General features: G+C 49.7%; 1 protein-coding gene across 1 annotated transcript; it reads left to right on the forward strand.

Annotated features, from left to right (window-relative positions):
* Positions 1 to 919: 919 nt before the first annotated feature.
* Positions 920 to 20,883, forward strand: LOC115078733 (hepatocyte nuclear factor 6-like). The gene is made up of 2 exons (XM_029581731.1): positions 920 to 1,877; positions 20,570 to 20,883. Exons 1-2 carry the CDS (start codon positions 920 to 922, stop codon positions 20,881 to 20,883), a joined length of 1,272 nt encoding a protein of 423 aa, XP_029437591.1.
* The last annotated feature ends 1,045 nt before the right edge of the window (positions 20,884 to 21,928 follow it).

A 21,928-nucleotide genomic window follows, 5' to 3' on the forward strand; every position in this document is an offset into this window, starting at 1 on the left:
TGTGAGGGTTGAAAGCAGCAGCCAAGCAGGGCAGTAATCTCCGGAGAGGCAAGAGATCAGAGGAAGGGCTGGAGCCTTGGGTCAACGAAAGGGGGGGGGTGGGGGGTGCTGGAGCCGAGCAGGACCCCCAGATCTCTGCAGATCCCGAGCCCTCCCCCCCCACCCCCGGCGAGCATGGCAGCCCCCGCAGCCCGAGCTCTTGGCGGGGGGATTCTTGCTCCGAGCACCGAGAAGGAGACCGGGGGAGGGGGAGTCTGGTGTCAGCCTTAATTGGGTAAGTCAAGGTTGAAGGAAGATCTTTTTCTTCTCTCCCCCCCCCCCCCCTTTATCTCCAGAAAACAAATACAGCATCAAATAAAGGAAGGTTGCAACACTCAAGTTGGCCATCCTTCCCTCCCCCTACTTCTCCGCCGAAATCATTACCTGCACAGCTGGGAGAGGCAGAAAATCGGGATTCTGCGTCCTTCCAGAGAAACAAAGCCCGGGGCCAGGGCCAGGGGGAAGCAGCTTATTCTAACTTTTTTTTTTGCATTTGCATTTGCTGCTCTGCTCTTGGATGCAGTCGGTGCTGGCACCATTTCTTGCCGGGGCTTGTACTGTAAGCGTGCAAACTGCGCTTGCCCTTGTCGTTTTTATTATTATTATTATTATTATTATTTTTAAAGGGGGAAGATGCTCCTCTTTTCTCTACAGTCAGAAGGGCATTCGCGGTAGATGTGGCTGCGGGGGCTTCTTACATCCTCTCTCTCTCTGCACCGGTTCCCGTTTCTGGACTCGGCAGGATCCTCTCCCCAGGACGCTGCTCCTTCAGGGCTGGCAGGCGCCGAGATTCACTCGGACCCCCCTAGACCTCAGCCCTCCCAGGGCGCGATTGATGACCGGCAGGCCAGTTAAGAGGAGGCTGCACTAGCCCGCAGACATGAATGCCCAGTTGGCCCTGGAGAGCGCGGGTGACATGGGCAGCCATGACCAGGAGCTGATGCATAGCCAGGGCAGGACTTTGCACGCCTCCTTGCCCAGGGCTTCCCTCGTCTCCAGCATGGCCTCGGTGCTGGATGACGGCGACTACCCGCGCCCGGAGCATCATCATCATCATCCCTTGGCTACCTCTCTGCATCCTGGGCTCGGGTTCGGAGGCGACTCTCCGACGGGCTCGGCCAATAGCTACACCACCCTAACTCCCCTCCAGCCCTTGCACGACAAGTTCCACCACCAGCACCACCACCACCACCAGTGTCTACCTGTTGGCAACGTCATTGGGAGCTTTACCCTCATGAGGGAGGACAGGGGTCTGGGACCCCCTGGTAACTTTTACAGCCCCTACCACAAAGACCTAAGCGTGGGCCAGAGCTTGTCCGCCTTACCCAGTCCTAACCTGACCACCATGCACAGCTATGGCCATGCCAACGGGCACTTGACCAGCGAGAAGATGATGACCGCCAACAGCTTCGACGCCCATTCCCCAATGTTCGGGAGGATCGAGCAGCACTTTCCCAGGGAATTGTCACCGCCGCCCAGCTCCAGTATGGGGTCCCCCAACAGCCTGAGCCAGCACCCCTACAGCCACCCCAGGCATGAGATGCACCGCAGGCCGAACCCTGCCATGCCCTCCCCGACCAGTGGCCTCTCCGGCCAGCTGGAGGAGATCAACACCAAAGAGGTGGCCCAACGCATCATCGCGGAGCTGAAGCGCTACAGCATCCCCCAGGCCATCTTTGCAGAACGAGTCTTGTGCAGGTCCCAGGGAACCCTGTCGGACCTCCTCAGGAACCCCAAGCCTTGGAGCAAGCTGAAGTCGGGGAGAGAGACTTTCAAACGGATGTGGCGGTGGCTTCAGGAGCCCGAGTTTCAAAGGATGGCAGTTTTAAGGTTAGAAGGTAAGATATTTTACACGCATGATGCGGGTCTCTTCCTTCAACAACACAGGAAAACCAACTTCCATTTTATTTGCGGTTGCATATGCTTCTAGGCTACATATCCTAAGACCTAGGACCAAGTAATAAGGTACACGTCTGCTTTAAAGCTTTTAAATCTGAAAAAAAAAAAAAAAAAGTCTTCATTAAAAATTGGGCGCACGGAGCCTCTGCAATCTATGGGTGGGCTTTCAATTTCTTTCTGTGTTTCCCTGTGTTGTTTTCGGAGAGGGTCGATAACCTGCGCCTGGAGTTCTTAACCCACCTTCTCTGCTTCTGACTGTAGCCCTGGAGGTCTGTTACAGAACCCACTGCTGACACCATGCAAAGGCCGCACACCCTTCCCCTTCGCTTAAAGCAGCAGTGCCGGCAAAGCAACGCTGACTAATTACAACTCCAAAGCAGCCCGAGCCTCCCTGTTTTTGTCCCGTCTACTATTCCTGCTTATCATTTCTATAGCGCTGCTACAGGTAGGCAGGGGCTGTACACATACACATAAGAACAGTTCCTGCTCCTAGAGCTTACAGCCTAGTCAAGTCAGACTAACAGGACCAATAAAAGACGTTTCAGGTTTTCCTTTCAAAGTAAATTCCTGAGCTTATTCTGCTCAGAATTAGCAAAGCATGGATTCTCCATGAACAGATAACAAGGAAGGGGGCTTTAAAAAAAGAGAAACACAACAGACTTTCTAAAAAAAAAAAAAAAGCCGCCCGATTTTTATCCAAAAAGTGTGTGGAGAAAAAAGTCCCAGGACATTAGGACACACACACAAAAAAAGCCCAGGGCTAAGATTAAAAAAAAAAAAAGAAAGAAAGAAATTAACGAAATAGCGAATCAGGCAAATGGTTCTCTTGACGAATCTAGCTGGTACTGCTGCTTTAAATATACTTCCAGAACTAATGCTAATACGGGTTCCTTTTTCATGTTTAAATTATTCAAACCAAAGAGGATGAAATCATACTATTTATTAAAGATGGATATTTTTTTTTCCTGGTGCAACTTGGAAGTTTACATCTCACATCATTAACACCCTGGGTTCAGAGAGAAATCTGCTGCAGGATCTTGCTTTCCTTCTACATTTTGCCTGAGTCCAGCTGCCGAGGTCTGGTCTGCTACCCCGTGGTATGGGGGAAAGAGGGAGGGGGGGGGGGTATCAGCTCCTGAACTGAGGGGATAGGGCTTGCAGCCATTGGCACGATGACCCCTTGCAATCCCCGGTCTTCTTGTTGGACAGTTTGTGCATCTACGGCAAGGTGGGCTTAGCATTTATTCGGTGTGTCCGGTAGGACCTGGTTTTGCCAGGTATGCAGCAGTCATGGATTTTGTCGCAGCCTTTGCTGAAGGGTTTCCAGGGAACTGGCACAGGTGGGCGCACTGTGGTGGCTAATGGCTCTGAAGAGCTGAAAGTTGCAGGATATAGCCTTGGACCTTTTTCTTTAAAGGCGGGTGTGAGTATGTGGATTTCATGAAACGTAGAGGGTCCATGTTTTTCGAACATTTTGCCTTTATTTTACTGATGTCTTCTGGCCCTCACAGCTCCTCGGCCATAGCCCCAGTCACCTACTGATGGATATGGATGGAGTTGAGCGTGATAGGTGGAAGCAACATGGACCTTTTTCTTGTAGCTTATCATGGGTTCTTTTAGAGCCATGACTGTCCCATTCCCGTAACATTCATGTTTCATTAAACTCCATTTCAAACATGGACACACAGATAAGAACTGCTTGGTTCAACCAGTCTGCCTATTTCTGCCTGCCCACTGGGCTGTCACAGGCAATCTCTGGTCTCGTCTCTCACCCCCCCTCCCTAAGGCCCCTTTGGGTTTGTCCCATGCATGCCTGAATTCTGCCACTGTTTTACCTCCTACCAGCTCAGCTGGAAGTCTGTCCCAACCAACACCTAGAGCTGGATTTAGGCACAGGCAACATAGGGACTTGCTGAGGGCACCAGATTCTGAAGGCACCAAAAAAACCGGGATTTCCAAGGCAAAACCCTCCTACAACCAGTCTTCTGCCTGTGGGCACCATAATCTTCAATCTGGCCCTGCCACCACCCTCTCACTATTCCTAGAAGACTGAGCTATCAGAACTGGTGAGCCTCTGGTAGGAACAGGTCCAGAAACTTGAGGAATAAGTGTTGGATCAAGGGAGAACGCTAGATGTAGTGTACTTGGATTTCAGCAAGGCCTTTGACACGGTTCTGCACATAAGACTTATAAATAAATTGTGCGCCCTTGGTATGGATCCTAGAGTGACTGACTAGGTTAGAAACTGGCTGAGTGGGAGGCGACAAAGAGTAGTGGTAAATGGAGTTTTCTCTGGGGAGTGGGATGTTACTAGCAGTGTGCCTCAGGGTTCAGTCCTTGGACTGTTTCTTTTCAACATTTGTGTGAGCGACATAGTGGAAGGTTTGTCTTCTTGCCAATGATACCAAAATCTGTAACAAGGTGGACAGCCAGAAAGGAATGGAAAACATGAAGAGGGATCTAGCAAAGCTCAAGGAATGGTCTAGGGTCTCACAGCTAAGATTTAATGTTAAAAAATGCAGATTCATGCATTTAGGATGCAAAAACCCAAGGGAAAGGTACAGTATTGGAGGTGAAATTCTTCTAAGCACGAAAGAGGAGCGAGATTTGGTGGTAAATATATCTGACGATCTTAAGGTGGTTAAACAGGTGGATAAAGTGATGGCAAAAGCCAGAAAAATGCTTAGCTTCATAGGGAGAGGAATGGTCAGCAGAAAAAGGGAGATGATATTGCCCCTGTATGGGTCTGTGGTGAGACCTCACTGGGAATACTGTGCACAATTCTGGAGACCGCACCTTCAGAAGGATATAAACAGGATGGAGTCTGTCCAGAGGGCGGCTACTGAAATGGGCAGTGGTCTTCATTCTAAAGCATATCAAGCAAAGATCTAAACATGTATACCCTAAAGGAAAAGTGAGATAGGGAGGATATGATAAAGACATTGAAATATCTCAAGGTTTCCATGCACAGGAGGTGAGCCTTTTTCAATGGAAAGGAGACTCTGGAACGAGGGTCATGAGATAAGATCGAAAGGGGGTAGACACAGAAGTAATCTAATGAAATATTTCTTTACAGAGAGGGTGGAGGATGCATGGAGGTGGTAGAGACAAAACTTATATTTGAATTAAAGAAAGCATGGGATAAACACAGGGGATCTCTGGTTGGGCGAATGGGAAGACTGGAAGGGCCATGGTATTTTTTTTTAATTATTATTATTATTGTTGGGTTTTTTTTTAAATCAGAAAGCCTTCATTTGCCAGTCACTTAAGGCCTTTTGCTTTTCTCCAAATCAAAGTATGATACAGCATGTCTCGAAGTGATCCTGCTGAGCCTTGAGAAATCATGAGCACACAGTACAGGAAGTAACTCAAACCCCACTTTCTTAACTCTGACCCTATAACCTGACTGATGATTTCACAGCACATTCCTGTCTCACTGAGGAATCTACTTCAGGGAATAAATATTTCCACATTACATTTTCCAGTCCAAGGCCTCTAGTATGGATCCTCATGTTAGGTCATCAGTAATGTCACTCTTAAACAGGCTGGCTCTCTGCACATCAGCTGGATTGCACGTTAAAGTGCCACTGGTCATCCTGAAAGTGGAAAGTCAGCTTTAGTTTGATTGCATGGTTATGTCATCTCCCGCAAGTCCGAGATAGTGGCGGATCTCCTATTAATGACGCCTCTGACTGGCAGGTATTAATTTCTCGGTTTGGACTTGAGTTTCTTCTGTTAATGGAAGAGACTCTGGAAGGCAGAGGCCTAGTAGGTTTGTGGCCTAGGAATGGGTTTACCCATCCTCCGCCACTCCAGACAGTATCATCATAGTGGTTTAGAGACTAAATACGGCACCCCTTGCTGCCATGAGCCAGGCTCCGCCTGCTGCTGCGATTTCCGGAGGTAGGTTGCTGTGTGTGTGCTCAGGCGAGTCGGATATTCATTTAGTGTTAGCATCACTGGAATACCCAAAATGAGAGAGCAGCACCATTGCCGGGCAGACTTTGTGTCACGACTGTCTTTCTTTTTATTAGCTGTCCTACTCGGAATGGTCTCTCTCTATCCTCATGCACCGTGGAGATCTAATGGTTTTCCTATGGGAATTAACTTTCCTACTTTTGCTGATGACTCTTCATAACAGTTTCTTGTTGGCAAACAGTTATATTTGAGGTTTGGCGATGTGGAGAATTCAGTCCATTGGGAGCTGGGCTAAGTGCACCAGCTCCTTTGGCATTGGTCACGGTTATGGTCACCATCACAACAGACCCTGCTTTGTGACTTTGATGATGGACTCAGCATGGGAAAGGCCAGGGTTCAAGGAGCTTGGCAAATGAGCTGCTCTCTCACTCCTAGAGAAGGTCCATCCATGGGAGGGTTAAGGCAGGGTTAGTGTGAGGGAACCTGCCATTGCTGCTGCCTGGGCGGTACCTTATAATCCCACCTTCAGGACCCCAAAGGACCGTCTAAAGTGGCTTATAACATATTCCAGTACAATTCATAATTATAATATACAACATACTAAAATACATTTTCTAAATATGGCTTCAACACAGTTAAGAAAAAACAACCCAACAACTCTCAATTCAAAACAATAATCAAGAAATAAAATCTGAATACCCTCCTCTCTCACTCACTCCTCTCACTACAAAATGGGGAAGTCAAGTCTACAATTTGAACAGGAATACCAAAAAACTAAACTGAATTTTATTCAGTTATTAAACTTAATTTCCTGCCAGCTGTTAATACAATCCAGTGGCTTACAAAAAATACCAAGATGATTTATATATTAATACAGTGTTAAAAGATCAAAAAGACAATAGTGACCACATAGATTACCCAAATGAATAAACTGAGACCATCATAAAACACCCTTCGCCAGAGAGGATCCCCTCCCTCCCTGTACTACCTCCCTACCAAAGGACCATATGTTCTGTCATAGGGCAGAGTGTGTGTGTCTGTGTGAGTGTTTGTGTATGTATGTGTGTGTGTGTGTTTATGTGAGTGACTGTGTGTGTGCGAGTGTGTTTGTGAATATGTGTGTGTGTGTTTGTGTGAGCGAGTGTATGTGAGTGTGTTTATGTGTATGTGAGTGTGTTTGTGAATATGTGTGTGTGTGTTTGTGTGAGCGAGTGTATGTGAGTGTGTTTATGTGTATGTGAGTGTGTTTGTGAATATGTGTGTGTGTATGTTTGTGTGAGCGAGTGTATGTGAGTGTGTTTATGTGTGTGTGAGTGTGTTTGTGAATATGTGTGTGTGTGTTTGTGTGAGCGAGTGTATGTGAGTGTGTTTATGTGTATGTGAGTGTGTTTGTGAATATGTGTGTGTGTATGTTTGTGTGAGCGAGTGTATGTGAGTGTGTTTATGTGTGTGTGAGTGTGTTTGTGAATATGTGTGTGTGTGTTTGTGTGAGCGAGTGTATGTGAGTATGTTTATGTGTGTGTGAGTGTGTTTGTGAATATGTGTGTGTGTATGTTTGTGTGAGTGAGTGTATGTGAGTGTGTTTGTGAATGTTTGTGTGTGTTTGAGTATTTCATGCTCAAGAGGTGTAGAAAACTGAGGGCCAGATTAATTTTTAAATTTGTAAAATTTCAGGGAAAAGTTGAGCCAAAAACCCCTCGCTGCTCAGCTGCCTCTTTTCCAAGCTGAAGAGCCCTAACCCTTTTAACCTTTCTTCAAAAGGAAGACGTTCCACCCCCTTTATCCTCTATAACTTTTCTAGTTCTGCTTTAACTTTTTTTTTGAGATGGGGTGACCAGAGCCACCCACAAGTACTGTGTATGTGTGCAGTTCATCTCAAAGAAGATAAAGCAGAACTGGTCACATTATGGCTCGGTACAGAGGCAACGTGATATTTTCGGTTTTATTCTCCATTCCTAACATTCTTTGCTTTTTTGATCGCCGCCGAACACTGAGCAGAGGATTTCAACATATTGCCCACAGGGACCCCAAAGTCCTTTGTCCAGGCTGGTGAAAACCTAACGTGGAGCCCAACACTTGTGTATCTGCAGCCGGGGTTGTTTTCTCTATGAGCTTCCCTTTGCATGCCCACATTAAATTCCGTCTGCCATTCAGTTGCCCAGGCTCCTACTCTCAAAGATCCTTCTGCAGTTCCTCACAATCTGCTGCCATTTCAACAACTTTGAATAATTTTATGTCCTCTGCAAATGTAATCCCCTCACCCACTGTTCCCTTTTCAAAATCATTGACGAAAGGGTTAAACAGCACCGGTTCCAGTACCAATCTCTATGGTATTCCAGTAATGACCTTTCTCCATCTGACCGTTCAGTCCTACTCTCTGTTTCCTTTCTTTTAACTGGTTACCAGACCACAACAGGACATTGTCCTCCATGAGTAGTCTCTCATGGAGGACTTTTTCCAATGCTTCCTGAAAATCCAAATACACTATATCAACTGGCTCACCTTCAAAAAACTCTAATAGATTTGTAGGACAAGACTTCCCTTTGCTAAAACCATGTAGACACTTCCTCATGAAGCCATGTCTATCTACACCGTATGGCCAGTAATTTTGTTTTTAAGAATCGGTTCTACAATTTTTCTTAGCACCAACATCAGGCTCACCGGTCAATAATTTCCTGGATCATTCCCTGAAACCTTTTTGAAAAATTGGTGTTATACTGGCCACCCTCCAGTCTACAGGAATTGTAGCTGTTATAAATGATAGATTGCAGATTACTAGTAATAGGTCTGCCATTTCATATTTGAGTTCTATCAGAACTTTGGGGTGAATACCACCTGGTCCTGGTGATTTGTTACTCTACAGTTTGTCAGTTTGATCTTTTAAATCTTCCATTATCACAGAGATTAGCTTCACTTGCTCAGAATCATTACTGTCAGTATTTTCACGTAAAAGTCCGCACAATATCTTTTTCCAGACATTTTCCTTGCACAAATGTATTTCTGGGGACAATTTTCCCTTCCTGAAAGGGCCATAAATTAAATATTGGGATGAAAGATGCACTATTTCAGCATAACCTAGCAATAGGCGACAGCTGAAAAAGATCAAGTGCCTATCAAGTCTGCCCAGATATTCCTGTCCACACTGCTAAGGCTACATCCCAGCTGCCAGCCATAGTCTGACTGCCTGTAGGATGTCGCTCCTAATCCAGGATTGTTTTTCTCATTTTCCTCTTTAGCACGCTATCATCTTGGGCAGACACAAGTTCCTCCATCTTGTTCACACCCACTACCCCTCCCTTCCCATACGTAACCACAAAGCTTTGTAATAATCTAAGTTGCTACCAATATTAGTGTGGCAGATGCCTGAACATCCTGCTGCCTGGTTCCCCTGGGTATCCCCACCAGACAGACCCAGCTATGCGAGTGCCCGCATTTCCACCAGAAACGCTAGTTAGAATTTCAGAACTTGCAGCCTGCCAGGCAGACAAGGCTGCTAAGCCGTTTTGTTTTTTTGTGGCCTTCATATTACCCAGGTGGCCATTCACTCCAGCAGCCCCCAACACTCACTGCAGAATCATTTCAGGGGGGATTTTAAACACCTTTAACCCATGCTTACAATCCATGCTTCCCTTCCCTCACCGCCTTGAACTCCATCACCGGAGGGGCGCTTCGGGAGGGCGTTCCATGCTTGCACCACCCTTTCCGAGAAAATACCTTTCCTGACATTGCTTCCCCACCTCCCCACCTCAGAGCCTCACTGCATGACCCTTTCTTTCCCTGGAAAACAAGCTTTATTTCTTGTGTACAATTAATACTCTTCAGGTATTTTAACACCTGTATCAAACCTTATTTATTTAAAAGGATGTATTTTACCCGCACAGATCCAAGGTTCTTGGCGGGGCTCAGAGAAATACGCATGAAAATAATAATAATAATAAGAAAAACATCCCAAAGAAAAACCAAAATGACATCAGAGCAGCGCTACGGAATAACAAAGCAGCCCCGAAATGACCTCGCAAACTCCATGATATCAGGAAGGCCCCCATTATCATATTTCTCATAATTACTGTGACCTCCTGAAGAATAACAGTCAGTGATGCGCAAACATTGCTGAAACTACCCAAAGCGTAAGCATGCTGTGCATGCCATGTCCAGTAACCTAGTCGGAAAGCCTCTAGCTTCCTGCTTGACTATTTAGGTTGAACTAGAAAAAAACAAGGCTTGTGAGTTCCCCCCCCTCCCCCTCCATCTACTACTAACCAACAAACAACTTACAGGGTTAATGTGCCTATATGGCACTCTCCTGTATCATATGTTGTGGTGTACGCCGCTAAACAGGCTGTGTAATCCACTTAAATATAATCATATACCATCATCGTATGTTTCACCTGTGTAAGCCATCTTTTTTTTTTTTTTAATAGATTTTTCCTTTGCACATAAAATAATGTTAAAAGATTGCACTCTCCCTGCAACTTTCACCAAGGGACTCTTTAAAGTGAATGTCCGCATCTCTTATCTCATAAGTCCATGCAGGGTCCTTCCGTTGTTACGATTTAAATCCAAGGGTCACTTTCCCAATCAGTTGGCTTATGTAGTGCACAGACAGATTCCCCGGCGTTGTTCCCTTCCGGGGTACTGCCCGGCACTGCCAGTGTTTCGACGAACACCGTCTGCCTCAGGGGCCGGGGAGAGCTCAATGCGTTTCATATCATTCAGTCCGCGCCGCTCAATATGGCACCATATTAAGATAAGTGATTCGGGACATTCACTTTAAATAGTCCCTTGGTGAAAGCTGCAGGGAGAGTGCACTTTTTTAACATTATTTTATGTGCAAAGGAAAAATCTTTAAAAGAAGGATGACTTACACAGGTGAAACATACAATGATGGCATATGATTATATTTAAGTGGATTACACAGCCTGTTTAGTGGCGTACACCACAACATATGATACCGGAGACTGCCATATAGGTATTTAGGTTGAATGCCTGCTCAAATAGGTTAAGTCTTTAAAACCTATAAGTGCAGCTCAAATCCCCTTCCTGTCTCCTCTCCTTCAGGGTCTACATTATTTACCTCCTTAAGAATCATCTCATTGGGGCTTCTGGTGGAGGCCCAGTACCATTTTGGAGCCCTTCTCTGGTCCGCCTGCATCCTGTCTCTGTCTTCCTGGAGGTATGGCCTCCAGAGCTGGAAATGGTACTCCGGATGAGGCCTCACCAACGACCTGTGCGACATAACCGCTTCGGGTTTCTACCGATTGCCGTCTGCCCCTCCGTTCGTGCCCCAGGAATATTTCCGTCCTTGTCCACTTGCCTTATTGCACTGTCTCACCACCTCGAAATCTGGGTCTCTCTCTCCCACTTTATGGGGAGCAGTAGCTCACCAACACCTAGCCTCCATCCTCCATCATGTACCGCGCCCTCTGACTTCTGCACCCCAAATGCACAACTCTGCGGTTTTTGGGGGGGGCTGTTTTTTTTAGCTGACCACTCCTCAAGCTTTCCTAGGTCGCTCCGTATTCTGCCCGCTCCTGGCAGATCTTAGTGCCATCTGTCCGTCCCCTGAAGCAAGCCCCTCACCATCTCTCTCTTTTTCAGAGCAAACTCCTCTATGATCTGCTGGTTCCTTCCGAGTGTCCTGGACTGGCCACTGGGGGAAAGGGGACGCTGGGGCTCGATGGACAAATTAGGCTGACCCGGAGTGGCATTTTGCATGCCCTTATGTTCCCCATTTAACACTCCGCTCTGTCATCGAGCGCGCAACGGGGTTCTAAGCCAGTGCAGCCCCCCCAGGTGGCTGAGTCGATTTGTGAGCTTCCTGTGCAGCTTTGCTATAATCCAGTGCCCACCCTTGCTTTTTACAGAGCAAACAGACTTCTGATCTATTTAGAACTTTTTACTTTTTTGCCCTGATATTGGCCCTGGCACCGCTGGCTGCTGTCAATGACTTACTGACGATTATGCCAGGAGAGGGAGGACCTTGCAGGCTCCGGGTTCTAATCATGCACCCACTCATCTGTTGTGAAAGAAATACAAGGCTATTGGCTTGGTCTCAATTCACTCTGATGGACTTTTTTTTACTTCTACTGATGCTGCAATTAATTGGGAAATGTGGATTTAAGAATCATCAGTACAAAGATAAAAGAAACAACTGAGTGTGCAGAGGACCTGCATAGTGTTAGGGGTACTCTCCCTCTGATCCAGTACTGACCCAGTGTCCCAGCATGGTGTTAGGGGACACTCTCCCTCTGATCCAGTACTGTCCCAGTGTCCCAGCATGGTGTTAGGGGACACTCCTCCCTCTGATCCAGTACTGTCCCAGTGTCCCAGCATGGTGTTAGGGGTCACTCCTCCCTCTGATCCAGTACTGACCCAGTGTCCCAGCATGGTGTTAGGGAACACTCCTCCCTCTGATCCAGTACTGACCCAGTGTCCCAGCATGGTGTTAGGGTACTCTCCCTCTGATCCAGTACTGCCCCAGTGTCCCAGCATGGTGTTAGGGTACTCTCCCTCTGATCCAGTACTGACCCAGTGTCCCAGCATGGTGTTAGGGGACAGTCCTCCCTCTGATCCAGTACTGACCCAGTGTCCCAGCATGGTGTTAGGGTACTCTCCCTCTGATCCAGTACTGCCCCAGTGTCTCAGCATGGTGTTAGGGACACTCTGCCCTCTGATCCAGTACTGACCCAGTGTCCCAGCATGGTGTTAGGGGTCACTCCTCCCTCTGATCCAGTACTGACCCAGTGTCCCAGCATGGTGTTAGGGGTCACTCCTCCCTCTGATCCAGTACTGACCCAGTGTCCCAGCATGGTGTTAGGGGTCACTCCTCCCTCTGATCCAGTACTGTCCCAGTGTCCCAGCATGGTGTTAGGGGTCACTCCTCCCTCTGATCCAGTACTGACCCAGTGTCCCAGCATGGTGTTAGGGAACACTCCTCCCTCTGATCCAGTACTGACCCAGTGTCCCAGCATGGTGTTAGGGTACTCTCCCTCTGATCCAGTACTGCCCCAGTGTCCCAGCATGGTGTTAGGGTACTCTCCCTCTGATCCAGTACTGACCCAGTGTCCCAGCATGGTGTTAGGGGTCAGTCCTCCCTCTGATCCAGTACTGACCCAGTGTCCCAGCATGGTGTTAGGGGACACTCTCCCTCTGATCCAGTACTGACCCAGTGTCCCAGCATGGTGTTAGGGGACAGTCCTCCCTCTGATCCAGTACTGACCCAGTGTCCCAGCATGGTGTTAGGGTACTCTCCCTCTGATCCAGTACTGCCCCAGTGTCTCAGCATGGTGTTAGGGACACTCTCCCCTCTGATCCAGTACTGACCAGTGTCCCAGCATGGTGTTAGGTGACACTCCTCCCTCTGAAACAGTACTGACCAGTGTCCCAGCATGGTGTTAGGGGACACTGCTCCCTCTGAACCAGTACTGACCAGTGTCCCAGCATGGTGTTAGGGGACACTCCTCCCTCTGATCCAGTACTGACCCAGTGTCCCAGCATGGTGTTAGGGGACACTCCTCCCTCTGATCCAGTACTGACCCAGTGTCCCAGCATGGTGTTAGGGACACTCCTCCCTCTGAGCCAGTACTGACCAGTGTCCCAGCATGGTGTTAGGGGACACTCTCCCCTCTGATCCAGTACTGACCCAGTGTCCCAGCATGGTGTTAGGGGACACTCCTCCCTCTGATCCAGTACTGACCCAGTGTCCCAGCTTGGTGTTAGGGGACACTCCGCCCTCTGATCCAGTACTGACCCAGTGTCCCAGCATGGTGTTAGGGACACTCCTTCCTCTGATCCAGTACTAACCCAGTGTCCGAGCATGGTGTTAGGGGACACTCCTCCCTCTGAGCCAGTACTGACCCAGTGTCACAGCTTGGTGTTAGGGGACACTCCGCCCTCTGATCCAGTACTGACCCAGTGTCCCAGCATGGTGTTAGGGACACTCCTTCCTCTGATCCAGTACTAACCCAGTGTCCCAGCATGGTGTTAGGGGACACTCCTCCCTCTGATCCAGTACTGACCCAGTGTCCCAGCATGGTGTTAGGGGACACTCTCCCTCTGATCCAGTACTAACCCAGTGTCCCAGCATGGTGTTAGGGGACACTCTCCCTCTGATCCAGTACTAACCCAGTGTCCCAGCATGGTGTTAGGGGACACTCCTCCCTCTGATCCAGTACTGACCCAGTGTCCCAGCATGGTGTTAGGGGACACTCTCCCTCTGATCCAGTACTAACCCAGTGTCCCAGCATGGTGTTAGGGGACACTCCTCCCTCTGATCCAGTACTGACCCAGTGTCCCAGCATGGTGTTAGGGGACACTCTCCCTCTGATCCAGTACTAACCCAGTGTCCGAGCATGGTGTTAGGGGACACTCCTCCCTCTGATCCAGTACTAACCCAGTGTCCCAGCATGGTGTTAGGGACACTCCTCCCTCTGATCCAGTACTGACCCAGTGTCCCAGCATGGTGTTGGGGACACTCCTCCCTCTCATCCAGTACTGACTCAGTGACCCAACATGGTGTTAGGGGACACTCCTTCCCTCTGATCCAGTACTGACCCAGTGTCCCAGCATGGTGTTGGGGACACTCCTCCCTCTCATCCAGTACTGACTCAGTGACCCAACATGGTGTTAGGGGTACTCTTTCTGTCAAGCTCCTGATCTTGGACTCTTCCCAACCTCTCTTCAGCTGGAACCTGGGGGCCACTTTATTTGAAGCCCTTTGGTTATGGAATCCAGTGACAGGGCGGCTCGCACCAGGAGATGGGAAAGGAACGGGAAAATCTTCTTGCTAGGGGGAGGTCTGATGGCTCTTCATATTGACTCTGCTTATTATTTTGCAATAAATTATCTCAACATTGCACACAAGCCTCAATGGGAGGCCTGTTCCGTGCAGCAGCAGAGGTTAAGGAAGCGGGGTTGGGATGGGCGTGTTTCGGGCTGCTGCAAACTGCTTCTTTAAGCTAATTCAAATGTAGCCAAGCATTGATGGTGGAGACACAGTCAGCTGTACTTACAGAGGAGTTTTCAGGGTCAGGGGCATCAGGATCAATATAGGGGGATATAATGGCTCCAGGAAACAGGTGGGGGGTCAGCTGGGGTGGGGGGGGGGGGGGGGAAGGGGGAAGGGAGCTTCCCTTGTGAAAAAATAAACAGCTCAGCCATGCCAGTTTTACGTAATGTCTCTGGGACTCCTTCTATCCCAACGAAGCCAAAACTTGAATCTGTGTTTCAGGTCCTGACAACTGAATATTTATCAAGTAGTCCATTGCTAGATGCAGATAGGCTGAACAGATGCAATCTGCACACATTTTTTTTCCCAGTGTAGGGTGGTGTGCCCAGAGTTTTGGAGCCTGGAGGTCACATCCAAAGAGAAGGGCAGGCAGGATAGGGCAGGAGGGCCCAGTGTCACCTTGGGCCAAGTCACTGATCCATTCAAATGTGCTTGACCTCAAGGGGGAAGCCTTAAAATCAAGGTTTCCTTCTCAGCCTCAGGAAAATCATGGCTGAGCTCTGGTGAAAGGGATTTGCACGCAACGGATCTAAGCAGGGCAAACTCAGACCTTCGTCGGTGAACTTGGGACCCACGCGCCGACCAGTACCTGCCCTTCAAGGATCAGGTTTCTCCAACTCCAGGCTAGGATTTGGGCTCGAGTGCTTGCAAGCGTCAAGGGCCAGGCTGAGCTGGTCCTGCTTTTGGTCCAGTCCATCTATGGACTCGTAATTCTAATTTCTATAGGAAAATTAGGAAGTGCAAGTGTATAGTGCACGGGGGGTGGCTTATCCTGTCTCACAGGACTTGGAGCTTGTCGGCGACCCACCAGTGACATGATCCCACCTGAGTCTTACTCTTACTGTGCCAGGAAATCAGAATCACTGTGTGCCTCAGTGAACCCCTCTTATCTGGCGTGGGAGATTTCGACATAAGAGGACAGGGCGAACAGCATTTTCTAGTACTAGCGACAGCAACAAAACCTGGACTGTAAGTTGGAGAAGTGCTAGAGGCTTCCAGAAAATGCTGAAGACTGAGAGAATCCCCCTCACCCCTCCATTCCCCACCCTGGCCGGGCTGCTGGAGGCCTGCTTTTACCGCATTAAGATCTGCAGACTGCTGCTTTCCGTGGTCCTGAAAGAAGGACTACAGCAGTCCGCATGTAACATTGGAAGGGGAGGGTGGTGGAATGAAGCCAGGGTGCCACAGTCCGCCCCAGGTGGCTCTGGTGCCTCTGGCCATGGACAGAGTCCAAGGAGCTGGGCAGAGTGCGTGTGTTTGTCTCTATCCTCCCCCCGCGTGCCGCTTTCTCCCCCAGGGCACCCAACTGCTGAGCAAACCATTGATTTTTGCAGCTTGCCAGTCAGTCAGTGACAGTTCAGTCCACACCAGCAAGGCAGGAGCTACCCAGAATCCCCGGTGGTGGGGGGGGGGGGGGGGGGGGGAGGGGGGGAGTGTGGATTTTCTCTGCTTTTTTTTTTTTTTAAATAGAGTTTTAATTTTTTTTTTTTGCACAGCCATCGATATGAAAAGACTGACAGCTCTGTGGGCTAGCTGGAAGCCAGACAGCCCAGCTCGGTCTTGCGGGTTCTCTGCCAGTCTATCCGCTGGTTTAGGATGTGACAGAGCAAGAGCAGCATTCACAACATCTGGAAGGCAGGTTACCAGATTGTCCCCTAATCCTGAACTGTAACGCGATGACTCGTTAGGGAATCCTTGGAGGCTGCTCGGCAGAAAACATCTCCATGCCTGTTCCTTTACCGTCGCACCTTCTTGGGATCTTATTCCAGGGTCTCCTTTCTTTCCGTCCTGAAGTGTTTTATTTCTTATGTTCCTTTTCCTCTTTTTGGAACAAGGGGAGGGAAAGAGGAAAAGATTCCCAAAGCTCTAAGCCTGATGGGGGTCTCTGAGTTTCCCTTGCTGTGCAGCATTGGCAGCCTGACACCAGTCCTGGTAGGAGCAAAGCTCTCCTTGGCTTGGCAGCTGGGTCGGGAGCCATCCATCCTCCATCACTGCCACCTTTTACTGGGGACGCCCCAGCCGTCTCCGTAAACTTCCTTACTGCTGCCCCCGGATTTTCTGTGCATGGTCTCTGCACTAAGGGCTGCGCATGGAATTCCAAAGTGTGACGTCATCAGCTGGGCACTGCCCAATGATGTCACCGCGGAGAACACATCCTGAGATTCCTGCTGCGTTCCCCCTCTGCAGTAACAGATCCAGGATGTGTGGCCATAGCTGGGGGAGGGAAGAGCTTGCGTCTGCTCCTGTTACACCCTGTGCTGTAGATATCTCACAGAAGGCAGGGTTGCCACCTTCACCCTGCCTCATTGGAACAGGCTGATCCAGTCCTGGTTTTGCCTCATTGCATGCAGGGGGTTGTAGTTCTGCTGTCGTTAGGGATCGCGATGGGAAAAGCAGAATTACAACTCCAGGCATGCATTTGGGGGTGAACAAAACCAGGACTGGATCAGCCCGTGTGTTTGACCCCTGGAGCGAGGTGGCGACCCTAGCACAAAGTGATTTGTTCTAGCTCATAGATCTCTCCTCTCTGCCTCTTCTGGGAAAGAACATGGTGATGCTTTGAAGGGAGCTGGGGGTGGGGGAGAGGGGGGTTTGTGAACCTGTCTTTGAAGGCTGATCCGTCTCCCAGCAGGTTCAGTGCATGGGTGCCCAGAGCCAGCAGGCAGACAACGGGTTATCAGACTCTGCCTGCCTCGGCTTGGCCAGCGGCGGCCCCCAAAGGGTTAATGTAGAAATCGGTTGCTGTTTGCAGACTGCACTGCTGTGATGTGATCAATATTTTCTGTCAGCGTGCAGATCCAGACAAGGAGCGGGATGGAGAGACTGGGGGGGGGGGGGGGGAGAGGAGGAGGAGGAAGAGATGCTTATGGCAGTGGTGGTGGCAATTGGGGCCAGGCTGGAAAATCAGTATGGGCTGGGGGGAATGGAAGAAAGAGGCTGGGAGAGAGTTCAGAAACTGGTGGAATATTTCATAGACCGTTGCCTAAACCCACAGATCATTTGCCACTAATCCTGTCCTCGCTTTCCAGGAGGGAGACACTGTGGGGCTACACATCTCTGGATTTGGAGTTGAGCACAGCTACTGGGAATGGTACCAGTGGAGGTATCTTCCCTCGTTGTCCCCCCCTCCACCACCCCGGGCTCATTCCTACCTGCCACTTGTGGTGCCAGGTGGCCCGGCATCGCAGAATGTGGACCCCTATATTAGCCACTTTGATTCAAGGGACTCACCTGACACGACTAAAGTCGGCATTTCCAGCGCACTGCGGTGCAACCTGAGTCAGGGCCAGTTTAACTATTAGGCAAACTAGGTGGTTGCCTAGGGCGGCAGCTGCTGATGGGCATCAACAGGCAGCTGCAGTCACAGCAAAACAATAGTGCTCTTGCGGTAGGACTGGTTGGCTGTATAGATTTGGAGTGGGGGGAGGGGGAGTGTTTGCAGGGTTTTGTGTTATTTCACAAAGTGTCTGGTAGTGGAGGGTTTGAGTCGCTGTGACTGAGGTGACACCAAAATTTGTCTTTTTTTTTTGTGTGGTGAGTTGTAAGAGGAAACATCCTAGTTCAGCCCAGAACAGCTCTTTCAGAGATTGCCTTTAGCCAGTGTAGTACGGATTTCTTTTAATTTGTACGTGCATGCACTTCTTGATTCTGTTTGCAGGCCATCCTCAGAATTCACGGGTACATTCAGACGCTGACACGATTTCCGAAACATATTTACATTACGTATATTTACATATAGAACCAGGGGTCACGATATGAAACTCAGGAACACGGGAGAGGGTGGTGGACGCATGGAATCCTCCCTCCCCCCCCCCCCCCCCCCCGGAAGGGAAGACCAGGATGCAGAAGGGCATGGGATAAACACAGAGGCGAGAGGAAAAGGGGTAACCTGTCTCAACTGGGGGGTAACCTGCACGGAGCGGCAGTTACTATCCTTAAGAGAAGGCCTGGGCAGACTGGATGGACATTTTGCTCTTTATCTGTGGTCATGTACTGCCTCGCTATATATTGAACGAAGTGTACCATTAAGAAGTTTGATGTCCAATTCTGCCTTTTCACAGGATTATTCTGGGAGGGACGGCAGGTGGGTGACCATGATTGTTGAGGGAGGAGGGTGGGAAGGGGGTTTAAGTTCCTGGAAGCAAATTGGGAGGAAGCGCAAGGCTGAAGGCTCTCCTGGGGCACCCGATACCACTGCTCCAGCCCTGACCTCTCTGTATTACCAGTGCCCTGCGCAGCTCAGCCTCGGTACTCCCAGCACCAGGTCCGTAGTGGGAAATATTGCCATTCAATGACTGAGAGACTAATGTCTCTCAGGTCCAAAGGAGGTTCTGGCTCCTGCCTGAAGGGACAACATCATTTCCTCTATGAAATAACTACGGCTGTGAATGTTTTGCTTTAGGAAACCATGCAGAAAACACAAGACACAAAAAAGCCCAGTTAGAAAAGAGGATTTCGCTGTCCTGTTGACAAACACCTGTGGGAGTACTGAATTGCAGGGGATGGAAATAGGAGAGAGAGACTCTGGCAAAATGCAGAGAGGGCAGCGGCTAGAAAGACTCGAGTGAGTCTCCAGCAAAATGCAGAAATTGGAGGGGCTGGAAATATCAGAGAGAGACTCCAGCAAAATGCAGAGAGCGCAGGGCTGGAAATAGCAGAGAGAGACTCCGGCAAAATGCAGAGAGCGCAGGGGCTGGAAATAGCAGAGAGAGACTCCGGCAAAATGCAGAGAGCACAGGGCTAGAAATAGCAGAGAGAGACTCTGGCAAAATGCAGAGAGTGCAGGGGCTGAAATATCAGAGGAAACTCCAGCAAAATGCAGAGAGCGCAGGGGCTGGAAATACCAGAGAGAGACTCCGGCAAAATGCAGAGAGCGCAGGAAGTTGGGAATGCCCACAAATAAAATACAAAACTTTTTCTGTAATAAAAACGCTGTGAATAAATCCCCTGCACCGAGCCCCAGCCATTCTCCGCCATTCCCCTGCAATGCTCCCTTGGAAGGCAGTTTTCTGCGCCACGTCCATGGGGGAAAGTGTTTTATGGACAGGACCAGGCTCTCCGATTGCCTGCCCTCTCTGCCTGTGAAGGTGTGCACGCAGAGCCGGTGCACGCGCAGAGTCACGGCCGGGCTTTAGCGCTCACCCTCGCCGCCACCTGCGCAGTTCCACTGGAAAAACTCCCCGCGCAAATTTCAGGCGCAGGTCTAGGTCTGCAGGCGGACCTTTTCCGACTCGGTTTTCAAAGGGACAGTTTCCCTCCCCCCCCCCCCCCTTTTCAAAATAATTGGAGTAAAGTCTGCGGATAGACAGCACCAGCGGACTTGACGCTTCTGGGCGCAATTTGTAAGTCAACCCTTCGGCACTTGCATGTGGGTCTCCTGACAAATTTAGAAATACAAGAACATGATTGCTGTTTTATGTCGCAGAGTTACCGCTGGCTCCTTTTAATTTTTTTGGGAGAAGTTGATCCAGTCCTGATTTCCCCCCCAGCGTAGACAGGCCATTCGGATTTCTCAAAGGAGATCCCGAGCAACGAGTCCATGGTGGCCATGGAGAAAAAAACCCAGTCTGGATCAGCCTTGTCCTGAAAACATGGAGCAGCTGGCTGCTCGCCCATTCACATTCCCCTCCCTTGTCTCACGCTCTCCTTTTTTTTTTTTTTTTTCTCTCCCCACCCTCCATCTCTTTTTTTTTTTTTTTTTTCTAGCCTGCAAAAGGAAAGAACAAGAGCAAAGCAAAGCCGAAAGAAATCACGGGCCGAAGCGGCACCGCCTGGTCTTCACTGACATCCAGCGCCGCACGCTCCATGCCATCTTCCACGAGAACCAGCGACCCTCCAAGGAGCTGCAGATCACCATTGCCCAGCAGCTGGGCCTGGAGCTCTCCACCGTTGGGAACTTCTTCATGAACGCCCGCCGGCGCAGCTTGGACAAGTGGGCGGACGAGGGCCCCGGCCGGCCCCCGCCTTCGGCGCCCCTCCTGCCCAGCGCCTCCTCGGCCATCACGTGCAGCAAGGCATGAGTGCAGAGATGGACAGACGGGCGGGCGACCTGCCTCCTGACACCACTGCCCTCACCCTCCCCAGCTCCCTCCACCCTTCTGTTCATTCGGGGGTACCTTGATAATTCCAGACACTCAGAAGACATTTCCGGGTCAATCAACGCATCGTCTGCTGTCTGGCGCAGTTTTCAGATGCCGGGGAGGGATTGGCACACTCTGGGAGAGGGGTTTTGGGAACACCGGTCTTTCAGGACCTTTTTTTTTTATTGCACAGAAGATTGTAATAAATCTCCTAGCCAGGAGGTAAAAAAAGAGGTTTTCAACAAAGAAATGTGTTGGTAGGACTGGGTCCATCCTTCACTACCATCACTCGGCTCTGCCTTGCTCTCTGGTCCTGGAGATAGCACTGTGAGCTGAGATGTCTACCTGTACCTCTGTAAGAGAAGGAGACCAGAGAGCTCTGAGTCACAATGCGCAGGAGGAGCCAGGCCTGGATCTACCCCCATTGCTCCCTGGGATTTGTAGTTCCTGCAGTTCCTAGAGAAGTTGAAACTATGAGTCCATAGATGCAATGGAGAAGGGAAAGAAGTGGGTAAAACCAATATTGGTTCAGCCTCTTCACCTTCCCCCCCAATCCCCCTGGTCACATTACTGTGAGACCTGAGATTTCTCACCCCTCTTAACCTCACCCAATGATGGGCGATGACGCCAAGGTCTACGGAAGAGATCAACGGAGTCTCAAGGGTCAGTATGAGACACTTCGCCAAAGCTTGAACAGCTGCACAGATGTTTACTGAAGAAAACCCAGCAGAACCTGGGGGTCAGCCATGTCCTCAAGGCAACCGTATCATTAGAAAGTGCGTGTTGGGGGAGAGAAGGGAATGGGGAATAGCCCCTACTGGAAAAGGTCTTGGTGGGGGTCAGGAGTTCAGCAAAGCAATGCTGGCAATACCCAGGATCTGGGCTGCCTAAATCCTGCTATACTGACAAAGACATGACATGGGGACTTGGTGCTGCTCAGCTCCTGGGTCATGGCTCCCTCCCTGAGAGTCCCGCAGACACCTTG

The sequence above is a fragment of the Rhinatrema bivittatum genome, chromosome 16 (genome assembly GCF_901001135.1).
Source record: "Rhinatrema bivittatum chromosome 16, aRhiBiv1.1, whole genome shotgun sequence".
Classification (NCBI taxonomy): domain Eukaryota; kingdom Metazoa; phylum Chordata; class Amphibia; order Gymnophiona; family Rhinatrematidae; genus Rhinatrema; species Rhinatrema bivittatum.